Consider the following 12,658-nt stretch of genomic DNA (forward strand, 5'->3'; position numbering starts at 1 on the left):
AAAAAATAAAACGACATAGTATTTTTTTTTATCAACCCAAATGAAACCGGTTTTCCACATGTCATAAACCAAGTTAACGTTTAAATTACCGTTACAGTTTTAGGGGAATTAGTTTAAAATAGATAGTTTGTGTATGTAATTTTAAAAATAGAATTGTTCATGTGCTTTTTGGTATGATTTAAAGATTCGTGCGTGAAAAAGCCAGAAAAAACTAGTTTATAAGAAAATAAACCATTTTCGTATTGTTCATATGGTTTTTTATATGGTTTAAAAGTTCGTATGTGAAAAAGCCGGAAACAATTAGTTCATAGGGGAATAGATCATTTTCCCATTCCTCATATACATGAAGCCTGTGTCATCAGAAAAGTACTGTCTAGTCTACAAAGCATAAGAAGCGGTTTCGGGAGGTTCTTCTGGACCAGGCTTTAAATGGGCCTGTTCAAACGCGGCCCAAATATTATTGGGCCACATATCGTTTTGATACGCCTTTTAAGAAAACTCGAGCACAGAGACACGACGGTGTCATATTATATTCGCCGTCGAGATTAAATCCTCTATTGCCGTCGCCGCCGCCATTGATCAAATAGATCGATATAGAGAGAGGGACGTGGGAAGAAGATTCCGACATTACTGAGTAAGTGGATCCGGGAGAGAGTAAACAGAAAGAGAGAGAGATGGCCATGTCTCAGATTGTGAACACGTACCCGCTTTCGAACTACAGCTTCGGAACAAAAGAACCGAAGCTCGAAAAAGACACCTCCGTCGCGGATCGACTCGCTCGTATGAAGATCAAGTACGATTCCTTCTCTCTTTCCTCTTTATCTTCTGTTTCCTTCTAATAGCTACCTGCTGAACTAAGAGAAGAAAAAACCCTAGAAAGCTCCGGCCTTTACATGCTTAGATCATCATCTTGCTTATTTCATTAACGTTTTGAGAGTGTTCGACCTCTCTATGCTTACCTGCGATCTTGCTGCTACTTAAACTTACTAGCTTCCCTGTAAATTGTTTTTGAGAGAAACCAAATTAGAGAATTTCATTTAGTTTCTGGGTTTTGTCTCATGCGGCCGTTTTTCTCAAGTAATCGGTTTCAGAAATTATAACTTTTTCGATACATGTATTAGTAGTAGTAGAACTGGTAAGAAACATCTGTTTCAGTGAAACAAAAAAAAATCAGCTATAAACTTTTTTTTTAACTGAAAAGAGAACACTTTTGTTTTGTAAGTTGGTCCAAAGTCTCATGCTTTTTCCCAGTGTAAGTGATTATGTCCTAGTCTGGAGTTGAATTGTTTTAACTCTACACATTCTGATGAGTGAAGTATTGTCTTTCTTATTTTTGTTGATATTTGATGGTGTGTTGCGTTGCAGCTATATGAAAGAGGGCATGAGGACTAGCGTTGACGCCATTCTGCTGGTATGTGTTATTCGTTACTTTTCGAGATGTGAGCTTCTGTTTTGTTTGATTTTTTTTATCCAACTCCTCTGTAGTTTTTGTCTATGTTGGAGCACCACCCTTTGTCTTACAATCTGTGGACCATCTCATGAATTGCATTCTTATATTTTCATAGATATAATGCTACTCAATTGTTAAAACTTACTTGTATTTAATCTTAGCGCTCTCTGTAAACATGCATAATTTAACTTTGTGACATTTTATTAAAGGCATCTACTTCCTTATCTAGTTGCCATCTCTGACTCAAATTTGTGCTGTTCGATTAAAGCGCACTTAGTCAATCCACAAGCTTTATGGATTTAGTGGACTTGTGCTAAAATTTTACTGCTTCGTCTAGTCAGTTATATATTGCTTCTTGTGTTCTCGTTTATTTCATTCTTTGTGTGCACCCTTCCCCTTCTAAGTTTTCATGTTTTGGCTGGCTATAGAATAACATCTACTTCACAGCTCACGCTCTCATCTCTTGACATTTTCTTGAAAACATAATATAATATATTGACATCCTAAAGGTCAATCGTATAAACGTATGTTAAGTAAATGATTAGTGTCAAGTCTAGAACTGTTACCACCTACTATGATTTGAGATTTGTTATATACCTCCAACCCTAGGATTTTTATTGATACCTTAGGCTGATCAACCTTACAGGTACAAGAACACAACCATCCTCACATACTTCTCTTGCAAATTGGTAACACATTCTGCAAACTTCCAGGTGGACGCCTGAAGCCTGGAGAGAATGGTATGCATCATCCATCTGTTTGTTTGTACTTTCTATACTTCTGCGATTTTTTTTGTTGATTCATTTTTTGAATGGTGAACTGTGTTATGTCTTGAAGAAGTTGAAGGCCTGAAGAGAAAGTTGACCAGTAAGCTTGGAGGCAATTCCGCTGGTCTTGTACCTGATTGGAAGGTACTATCCTGGTTTCATCTTTATTTCTTTGGCTGATAGTGACCGGATATTTAGGTATAGGTAGATACATTAAAAAGAATTAGTTCAGTGTGTGTCATGTTCTTCCACTTAATGCAAACGAGAAGCAATTCAAACCTTTTGGTTATTACACTTTGGATTTTTAGTAATGAGGGATTCATAGAAGGACACAGAGATAGGTCTTGTTTCTTTGGTATAGATTGATATGCTTATTACGAGTGCTTACATGTCTGATTGATTAATGTATATTGCTTTGATCCGACGTTCTCGCTTTTTTTTCTCTTTAACAGGTAGGAGAATGTGTTGCTACTTGGTGGCGTCCAAACTTTGAAACCATGATGTACCCTTACTGCCCTCCTCACATCACGAAACCAAAGGTATTAGGAAACAAGAAGGCAATGTAGCTTATCAACAGCCTCTTTTAATCATCACCTAAGTGTGTTTTGTTTATATCTTCTATCTGTGGAATGGCAGGAATGTAAGAGACTCTATGTGGTTCACTTGTCTGAGAAAGAGTACTTTGCAGTGCCCAAAAACTTGAAGCTCTTGGCCGTCCCTTTGTTTGAACTCTATGACAACGTTCAGGTTTTGTTTTTTTTGTAATATATTTCCAGATACTGTGTCAACCTTTAATAATAGGCTCACTCCTAACCGCGTTATTCTTTTCCTGGAACAGAGATATGGGCCAGTTATATCGACCATTCCTCAACAGCTGTCCAGATTCCATTTCAACATGATTAGTTCGTGATTCTACTTACTTGGTGTTGAAGAACAAGAAACCTGTTTGATGGTAAGTTACTTTGGCAGGGTTTTGGAGATGAGTGTGTGGTTTTTTCCATTATAGACTTTCTCGGTTAATGAAGAACCGGTTCATTAAAGTTTCAGCACAAGCAGATTATTTGATCTCATTTCTATCTAATAGCATTCGTCATTATGTGACTAACAGCGGTCTTGTCTAACCGTGGAACATGTATTTTCGCGTAGTGTTCAATGATATTTCTATTTTGGTTGCTATTTACGTGTGTACAGCATTTCCAATGTACACTTTACTTTTCCTCTTAAGATCTCTATTATATAGACGAAAATGCTCTAATGTATACTTCTATTTTAGAGAAAATTATAGAGAAAAAAATTTTTTTACCTCTATATGTAAAGATGAAAATATCATATCTCTATATTTTTTTCTATAATAAAATTTTTTTATTTTAGAGGAAAATATAGAAATAGAAATAAGGGTGTGTTGGAAATGGTTTTAGAAACTATGACATGTTAAAAATGTTGGTCTTATTGGTAGAAGACTCGAAGCAGGAGAAGTGTTGTAGATAAACAATCTTAAAGTAACTACTCTACTATAATCAAGACCATTCATAAATAATTATCGATTGTAAACATTAGATAATGATGACAATAGATGTGGTCACTGGCGATTTGCTTGACGGCATATTATATTGTGGTCAATCAAGACAAGAGTACAGTTTTGTTTTTTTGCTTCCCTCTCAATCTCGCTGTTCATCGTTTTGAATAGGCATTTTTTTCACAGGCCAATAGAGCCAACAATTAGAAAACAAAATCAGAGTATTTTTAAGAACTAACGACAGCTCAATAGCCTCAATTATATCGGGACATAAGAAATTAAAATTGTTAAGACTAACAATATTCCTCAAGCAAATCTTATTACTCATCCACTTGTCGGTATAAATGTAATATTTTTTTGTTCTATTGCTAAGAAATATGTTGACTTCACTAGAAACATTTACAAAAAAAAAAAAAAAAATCTAGCCATCTTAATATTCAATTTTTCTTTTTGGTAAAAAAATTAATGTTCAAAATTTAGAAGACAAAACAAAGAAACACATATTCTCGCAGATAAACTTTAATATTCTTTCTAAGTTCTTGGTCTCGCAAATACAATTTGTTTGCTTGCTATTGATACTTTCCTAAAAGACATCTAAACAGATTGGATGATTCTCTACAATCATTGTTCCATTATTCACAATCAGTGAACTGAATCAGATAGATAATTCCATCCTGATTAAGTTTTTAAAATAAAATGTCTTTGAGTAATCCCTACGTAATCCAAACTAGAGAAGTCTCAAGTCTGTCATATTCTCTCGAATTATTGCTGAAATGTAGACTTTTGGCTATGAATATGTTACTGTATATTCGTAATACTTTCTTCCTTCAGCAAATAACTTTCAAAATATAACGGGACATATGCTAATTTGTTTTTTGAGTTAAAAACTATAAATCTTAGCACTGTATCAATAATTTAATTTCATCTAAGTAGACTTTTGCTACACCTAACCATCTTTACATATATTCCATTATGACTTTTGTCCTCACTCCTTCCTTATACAAATGCATACAATAGAAAAAACATGCATATAAAGTTTAGAATATATATGTGTGACTTTCTTATTGTATGGCATGCTTTCGTATTGTATGCATTTGTATAATTAAGGAAGGAGTTATGAGGACAAAAGTCATATGGAACTATATTACATTACAGGTCATGTTTTTTATTCTAAGCAGCCCCATGGGGTTATTTCTTAACATTGTGGACTTTTGTGTGTGTGGACTTTTGGTGATATATATATATATATATATATATATATATATATATATATATATATATATATATGTTCTCTAAACCATAATATTCACACATGTTTCATAATAGAGAAATGGCGAAAACGAAATCTGGAGAGAAGCTAAAGCATAGACAGAGGAAAGGGTTCTGGTCACCTGAAGAAGACGAGAAGCTAAGCAGATTCATCCTCTCTCATGGCCATTCTTGCTGGACCACTGTTCCCATCAAAGCTGGTCTCTCTTTTTAATCTTTTTCTTCAATACTTATTTAGTTCTTTGGATTGATCCTTAATTACTTTAGTCATTTTTGTTGGGATATAATTTGAAAAGGGTTACAAAGGAATGGGAAGAGCTGCAGACTAAGATGGATTAATTACCTAAGACCAGGATTAAAGAGGGATATGATTAGTACAGAAGAGGAAGAGATTATCTTGACATTTCACTCTTCCTTGGGTAACAAGTAAGCATAGTTCTAACTGAAGCCCTAACCCTATTGTTTCAGTAGATGGTAAAGAGAATAATTTTTGGGTGTGCATAGGTGGTCGATGATTGCGAAATACTTACCGGGAAGAACAGACAACGAGATAAAGAACTATTGGCACTCTCATTTGAAAAAGAGATGGCTCAAGTCTCCATCTATTTCCTCTTCTTCTGAGTCACGTGTTTCTTGTGTAGAAAGAAACCCACAAACCGTAGTGTCTAATCACGTTATCTCCTTCCAGGGACCTCCAGAGAATACATCTTCATCTCCATCACATGAAATCAATGGCAACAACAAATATCCATGTTCTTCTGGTCCTGAGATCCCAAGGATTTTCTTCTCCGACTGGTTCTCTTTGTTAATCTTTTACCAACCGCTTGTGTTACACAACGATCACAGTGTGTTACACACGAGTTCGAGAGAAAGAATAAGATAGACGTTTCAGGCTTATAAACTTTTCTGAAAATACTTTTGTGTTATTGAGATTCGGTTATTTGTTTACAACAGATGATTGATCTTTATATAGAGATCGAATCAATACAAGTATAAGAGACACAACTCTTTATACTAAAGGACACAACTTGAAGAGTTACAACTCTTTGTGTAATAACATAAATAACTAACTTATGTAAATGTATCAAGGAGAGATTAGATTATAGTTTAACACTCCTCCTTAATCATATCTCGACTTGACTCCAAGCTGCTTCCTTAGATCTTCAAATCTTGAACCGCCCAATGCCTTTGTGAGAATGTCTGCGAGTTGATCATCCCCTTTGCAATACTTCAGTTCAATGATTCCCTTTTGCTCAGCTTCCCTCACGAAATGGTACTTGATCTCTATGTGCTTCGTCCTTCTGTGTTGCACCGGATTCTTCCCAATTGCTATTGCTGATTTGTTGTCACATAAGATCGGAATGCCTCCTTCAAACTTCTGACCAAAGTCTTCAAATAGTCTTTGTAACCACACTGCTTGATTTGCTGCTGCACACACGGCTATGTACTCTGCCTCAGCCGTTGATTGCGCCACTGTTTGTTGCTTGCTTGACTGCCAACAAAACATAGCTGATCCAAGAGTAAACACATAACCTGAAGTGCTTTTCTTGTCTTCCTTAGAACCACCCCAATCGCTGTCTGTGTAGCCTACAAGTCTTGGTTCTTTCACGCTTGTGAAGTACACTCCAAAGTTTGATGTTCCTTTGACATATCTTAACACCCTCTTGGCTTCTTGGTAGTGCTTCATGCGAGGTGATTGCATGTATCTTGAGAGATAAGCGCTTGCATACATCACATCAGGTCTTGATGCACACAAGTACAAAAGCCCTCCAATGATGCTTCTATACTTAGTCGGATCTCCATACTCCTTGTCATCCTCAACTCCTTTTCCTTGTGGTGTAAGTGGGTTGCTTACACTCTTGCTGTCTCGCATCCCAAACTTGTCTACAAGTTTGTTTGCATACTTTTCTTGTGAAAGAAATATGCCTCCATCGTCTTGAATTACTTCCATTCCAAGAAAGTAGTTCAACAATCCAAGATCCACCATCTCGAATTCTTTCTTCATGTTCTCCTTGAATGTGTTGATGCTCTGAATGTTGCTTCCTGTGATGATTATATCATCCACATATAGACTCACGATCAACACATCTCCTCCTTGCTTCTTGATGTATAAGGCCGCATCATTCATACTCCTCTCAAAACCGTTTTGAAGAAAGTATGAATCTATCCTTCCATACCATGCCCTTGGGGCTTGCTTTAAACCATATAAAGCTTTGTGTAGCCTTAACACTTTGTGTTCCTTCCCGTGTGTCACATACCCAGGCGGTTGTGTGACATACACTTCTTCCTTGAGGTCGCCATTGAGAAAGGCTGACTTCACATCCATCTGATACAATTGCCACTTCATCTGAGCCGCATAGGCAAGTATGGCTCGTATTGTATCATGTCTTGAGACAGGGGCAAACGTCTCAAGGTAGTCAACACCATACTCTTGAGAGAACCCTCTTGCAACTAGCCGCGCCTTGTGCTTGATGTGATTGCCGTTTGCATCGGTCTTGATCTTGTAGATCCACTTCACACTTATCACATTCTTCTTCTTTGGCTTGTCCACTAGTTCCCACGTCTTGTTCTTCTCAATCATGGCTATCTCCTCATTCATTGCTTCTCTCCATTCCTTGGTACCACACGCTTCATCATAAGTGTATGGTTCTTCATTTGCATGAAGACAAGCTTCTATAGCTTGAGCCGCTTCATCAAGCTCTACTCTCGGTGCCCTTTCCATGATATCAACCATGGACTTGAACTTCCTTGGTGCCTCAGAAGTTTCTTCATCTCCACTACTAGTATCATGATCATCATTTTGAAAGAGAACAGGACTGAAAATACCTCCAAATTGTTCCTCAGGACTGGATGCACCTTCGGTTTGTTCTTCAGGACTGGATGCACCTTCGGTTTGTTCTTCAGGCGAGTGAGAGTCTTCCATAGACAACTCCAATGTCTTCCTCACTTCTTCTTGCCTTTTCCAATCCCACTTCTTTCCTTCTTCAAACTCGACATCTCTTGATACTTCAATCTTCTCATTCTCCAAAATGAAAACTCTATAGCCTTTGGATTGGTTGCTATATCCAACAAAGACTCCACGCTTTGCCTTGACGTCTAGCTTCCTCCTCTTTTGATTTGGGATATGTATGTAGCATATGCTACCAAACATTCTCATGTGTGACACATCTGGCTTGTGTCCACACCACTTCTCTATAGGAGTGACATCTTCTTCTATTGCCTTTGATGGCAGACGGTTTTGAAGATATGAGGCAGTGTATACCGCTTCTGCCCATAACTTGAGCGGTAAGTCTTGCTCTGCCAACATCGATCTAGCCATCTCCACCAAGGTCCTATTCATGCGCTCCGCTGCACCATTTTGTTGTGGTGAATAAGGCAAGGTGACTTGCTTATTGATTCCTTCTTCTTCACAGAACCGGTTGAATTCTCGTGAAGTGAACTCACCACCTCCATCTGATCTCAGTGTCTTGATGGTACAATCCGACTGCTTCTCCACCATTGCTTTGAACTTCTTGAACAGTGAGAATGTCTCTGACTTTTGCTTCATGAAGTATACCCAACACATGTGAGTATGATCATCCAAGAATAGCAAAAAGTATCGGCTTCCATCAACAGACTGGTGCTGCATCGGCCCACATACATCCGTATGTACAATCTCAAGCTTCTCTCTTGTCTTAGTTTGAGATTCCTTTGGGAAGCTTTTGCGTGATTGCTTTCCAAGTCTACACGCCTCACATGCTTCCTTCTTGACTTTAAACTTTGGTAATCCCTTTACCAAGTCTTTGTCTTGCATTTGTTGCAACCTTTTGTCGCCTACATGACCAAGTCTCTTGTGCCATGTCTCCATCTTTCCTTGCTCACTAGCGCTCAAGGCCTCTTCTACCTGAGCCGAACTCATCCTGATTCGATAGCTTTTGTGAGTCATTGGGATATCCATTATCCTCCTTCCTTTTGCATCATCTATGATGCATCTCTTCTCTTGGAAACTCACCCGGTATCCGCTTGAAACAATTTGTGGAACACTCAACAAATTTTTCGCCAAACCCGGAACCAAGAACACATTTCTGATGGTCTTCTTGCCACCTTTAGTTATGACGGTAATGTCTCCTTTACCGGCTGTCATGACTGTGCTTCCATTTCCAATCTTTATTGGAACCTTGATACTCCTATCAAGCTTTGAGAAGTAACTCTCCTCCTTTGTCATGTGATTAGTTGCTCCACTGTCTACTAACCAGACATCTTCCATCACTGTTGTTGCTGCTTCGCTCGCACTAAACAACATGTGATCTTCATTTGAGTTTTCTTCAAAACTCACATGTGCCTTCTCTTTCTTCTTTGAGTAGCACTGATTTGCAAAGTGGCCTAACTTGCCACAATTGTAACACTCCTTGTTACTTCTGTGATCCTTCTTTGGATCTTCCTTCTTCTGTTTCCTCCAACACTCGCTCTCATTGTGGTTGTTTCTCTTGCAGAAACCGCACCACTTCTTGCCTCCTTGGCGCTTTGAGTTGTCTTGTGTAACACCAGAATTTTTGTGTTTAACACGAGCATCGAATGCTCCTTCACTGGTGCTTTCTTCTCTTGCAGCCAGCCTTGCTTCATGAGCCTTCAAGATCCCGATCAACTCTGTCATCTTTGTTGAAGTCAAGTCGCTTGTTTGCTCCAACACACTGACTATGCTATCGAACTTGGCTGGGAGAGAGATGAGTATCTTCTGTATGAGTTGAACATCTGACTTCTGTTCACCATGATAAGTTAATTGATTTGCCAATTCAACTATCTTATCTGTGAAGACCTTAATGTCTTCATTCTCATACATCTTCAGATTCTCATACTCCCTTCGCAATGTTTGAAGTTTAATCAAACGAACTTGAGGAGAGCCTTCATACTCCTCCTTCAATGCATCCCACGCCTCTTTGGATGTTGATGCTGCTGCAATCCGTGAGAATATATGATCCGATACAGCAGTTTGCAAGATTTGCAAAGCCAATGTATCGTTCATCATCGCTTCTTCTCTAAGCGATCTTGCCCTTGCTGTTTCAGGGGTTTCATCCACTTGTGCTGGTGGGGCTGCTACGCCTTCTTCAACCACAGACCATAACTTCCTGGTCTTGAGAATGGTTGTCATCTTGATGCTCCAGAAGTCGTACTTCTCTCCATCAAATATGGGGATTACTTGATTCTTCATCGTTTCGAGTGATTCCGAAATCGTATGACAAAATCCTCTAGCCTCCTTTTCTCCACGCCAAGTGTTTCTCTTACTAGTGCTTTTTCCTTTGTCCTCTCAAACGTAAAGCTCTGATACCATGTTAATCTTTTACCAACCGCTTGTGTTACACAACGATCACAGTGTGTTACACACGAGTTCGAGAGAAAGAATAAGATAGACGTTTCAGGCTTATAAACTTTTCTGAAAATACTTTTGTGTTATTGAGATTCGGTTATTTGTTTACAACAGATGATTGATCTTTATATAGAGATCGAATCAATACAAGTATAAGAGACACAACTCTTTATACTAAAGGACACAACTTGAAGAGTTACAACTCTTTGTGTAATAACATAAATAACTAACTTATGTAAATGTATCAAGGAGAGATTAGATTATAGTTTAACACTCTTCCTCTGATTTGACAGACTCTAGCCACAATCAAGCTCCAAGTATTGAAAGATCTGTCTTAGATTACCAAGAATCATGTGATGTTGATCAGTTCCATTACAACGAAAGGATGATTAACAACAGCAACTGGACTCTTGACGACGTTGTGTTTGGCTCGAAGTGTCAGAAGCAGGAGCATAAAGTTGATAGAGAGGCCTCAGATTGCAACTCTTATGGTTTTTTCTTTTCTTCATCAACAATGACGTAACGTCTAAATTAATGTAAATTAAATTTGTAAAGGAAAAACAATTGGTGATAATATGTTAAAAGATTTGCAATATTCATTAACTTTATTTAAGATTCTAGCACAAGAAGTAGCAAACTCGTAGTCAGCTAAACCAAACACAAAGTTTTTAGCTACAAATATGATCTAATGATAATAAAAGTGGCAATACAGATATGAGTGTAGTGTAGAATATGTTTCATATAGAAGAATAGCTGTAGTTTCAGCATCATCAATGGAGGAGGAACGCGAAGGAGACTTAGCAGAAACAGTGAGTACCACAAAAGCACCAAAGAGAATGGTGACAATAGCCGTAAAATTCACAAGAAATGCTTCGGTTCCATAATTATCAAGCCCTCCACTCTCCAAGAAAGTCAGCTTTTCCAGAAAACCCTAAAGCTGCGTTCCCAACCGCAAGAATATAAACAAATAAGCCCAGCATTGCGTATTTGCGTGCCACGGAAGCAAACCGCATCTCAGATTTGGTGACCCTCCAGGGAATAAAACACTATGAAGCTGTACACCCACTTAAACGTTCAAAACTTTCATGTTATATAGTTTTGCATCAAGCAACGTTTTGTCCTAAGTGTTTGTGGTTGTTCTGTAAGTAGACTTGAGAAGACCAAAGGAATATTGTAATAACAGATTCATGGCTAGTCTATGTATTCTTATGCGAGTGTGTTCATGTGCAAGTATGTTTGAGCATAAAGTAAAGAGACACAGAGATTTGCTAACTAGGTTCGTTTCCGATATCCAGGACCGAAACTCATATACTAGAAAAAGGCCGCAACAAACTATTGCTATATGGTATCTAGCACACACACGTGCCTACCACTCTAATCTAGATTTACAAAGATAAGAGCAACTACTACTCATTGTTACACATATCCATGTGCATCTTCAATAGAACCCTAGGCGTATGACCGTTTCTTGTCACCGTCTCGTTCTCTCTATACTCCATCCAAGTAAAACCCTAAGCCCATTCAGCCCGCAACACATCCATGTGTTCTAATGACGTTGGACCTCACTTCTCATAAATCCCATGTGACCACTTCTCTTGTCAACATAAAGCCCACATCAGCATCTCAGTCGTGACAACCCGAGTGTCATTATTGTGTTCCACACACAATACCACATCATAGTATTTCTTGTGTAACAGACATATCTTCACGAATGATCTCTTTGTCTTAGCAACTCCACATCAACATGTTCTTGTATTCCAGCATCTCTTTGATAATCTATTCTGACAGCTTATAAAGCTCAGTCAACACAACTCTTCAATCTCTCCCTTGGTGTTTGAGTTTTATAATCCACGCAACATCATCAGTACTCACCCCCATATACTGCGTAATTGATCTTAACATTCAAGATGTCTTGTAACATTCTCTCTCCCTTTAGTTTAGTTTGATCCAGGAATGGAGGCTGTAGAGATCAGGGATTCCATTTTCGTAGTGGTTCTTGAAAACTGCGCAAATTCCTCAGATCCCGAGAGCCAGAGCAATGGCATGGAGAACAAAGTGGATCAACTTCTTCACTGTTTTCTCAAGCGGAAGAGCTTTTGTAACTTATAATTGCTGCATGTTCCAATTCCAAAACACAGGTTTATGTAGTCTTTAAATTTGAATCATCATCAACGGGACAAATCAAGATATAGTAATAAAACTTCTGTCTCACTGTTCAACAGATTCTGTTATTGTTTACCTTCTCCTCCCATTATTACAAATCCAATGAGAACAGGGTGCAGCTGAATCACATTAAAAAGAAAGAAAAGTTC

General features: G+C 38.1%; 2 protein-coding genes across 3 annotated transcripts; both read left to right on the forward strand.

The window, feature by feature from the left end:
* Positions 1–507: 507 nt before the first annotated feature.
* On the forward strand, positions 508–3,393 carry LOC103863315 (pre-mRNA cleavage factor Im 25 kDa subunit 2). Its single transcript, XM_009141073.3, has 7 exons — positions 508–793; positions 1,366–1,411; positions 2,097–2,190; positions 2,288–2,361; positions 2,670–2,756; positions 2,854–2,964; positions 3,056–3,393. Exons 1-7 carry the CDS (start codon positions 675–677, stop codon positions 3,125–3,127), a joined length of 603 nt encoding a protein of 200 aa, XP_009139321.1. The 5' UTR covers positions 508–674; the 3' UTR covers positions 3,128–3,393.
* A 287-nt stretch (positions 3,394–3,680) lies between these two features.
* On the forward strand, positions 3,681–11,062 carry LOC103863322 (transcription factor LAF1). Of its 2 annotated transcripts, none has more exons than XM_033277202.1 (4): positions 3,681–5,202; positions 5,299–5,428; positions 5,507–5,805; positions 10,625–11,062. In XM_033277202.1, the coding sequence occupies exons 1-4, from the start codon at positions 5,046–5,048 to the stop codon at positions 10,867–10,869; spliced, it is 831 nt and encodes a 276-aa protein (XP_033133093.1). In that variant the 5' UTR covers positions 3,681–5,045; the 3' UTR covers positions 10,870–11,062. The 2 variants fall into 2 exon arrangements, with proteins under 2 accessions (XP_033133093.1, XP_009139330.1); XM_009141082.3 differs by having other exon boundaries at positions 5,507–5,800; positions 10,620–11,062.
* Positions 11,063–12,658: the final 1,596 nt, after the last annotated feature.

This window comes from Brassica rapa, chromosome A01, assembly GCF_000309985.2.
Source record: "Brassica rapa cultivar Chiifu-401-42 chromosome A01, CAAS_Brap_v3.01, whole genome shotgun sequence".
NCBI lineage: Eukaryota > Viridiplantae > Streptophyta > Magnoliopsida > Brassicales > Brassicaceae > Brassica > Brassica rapa.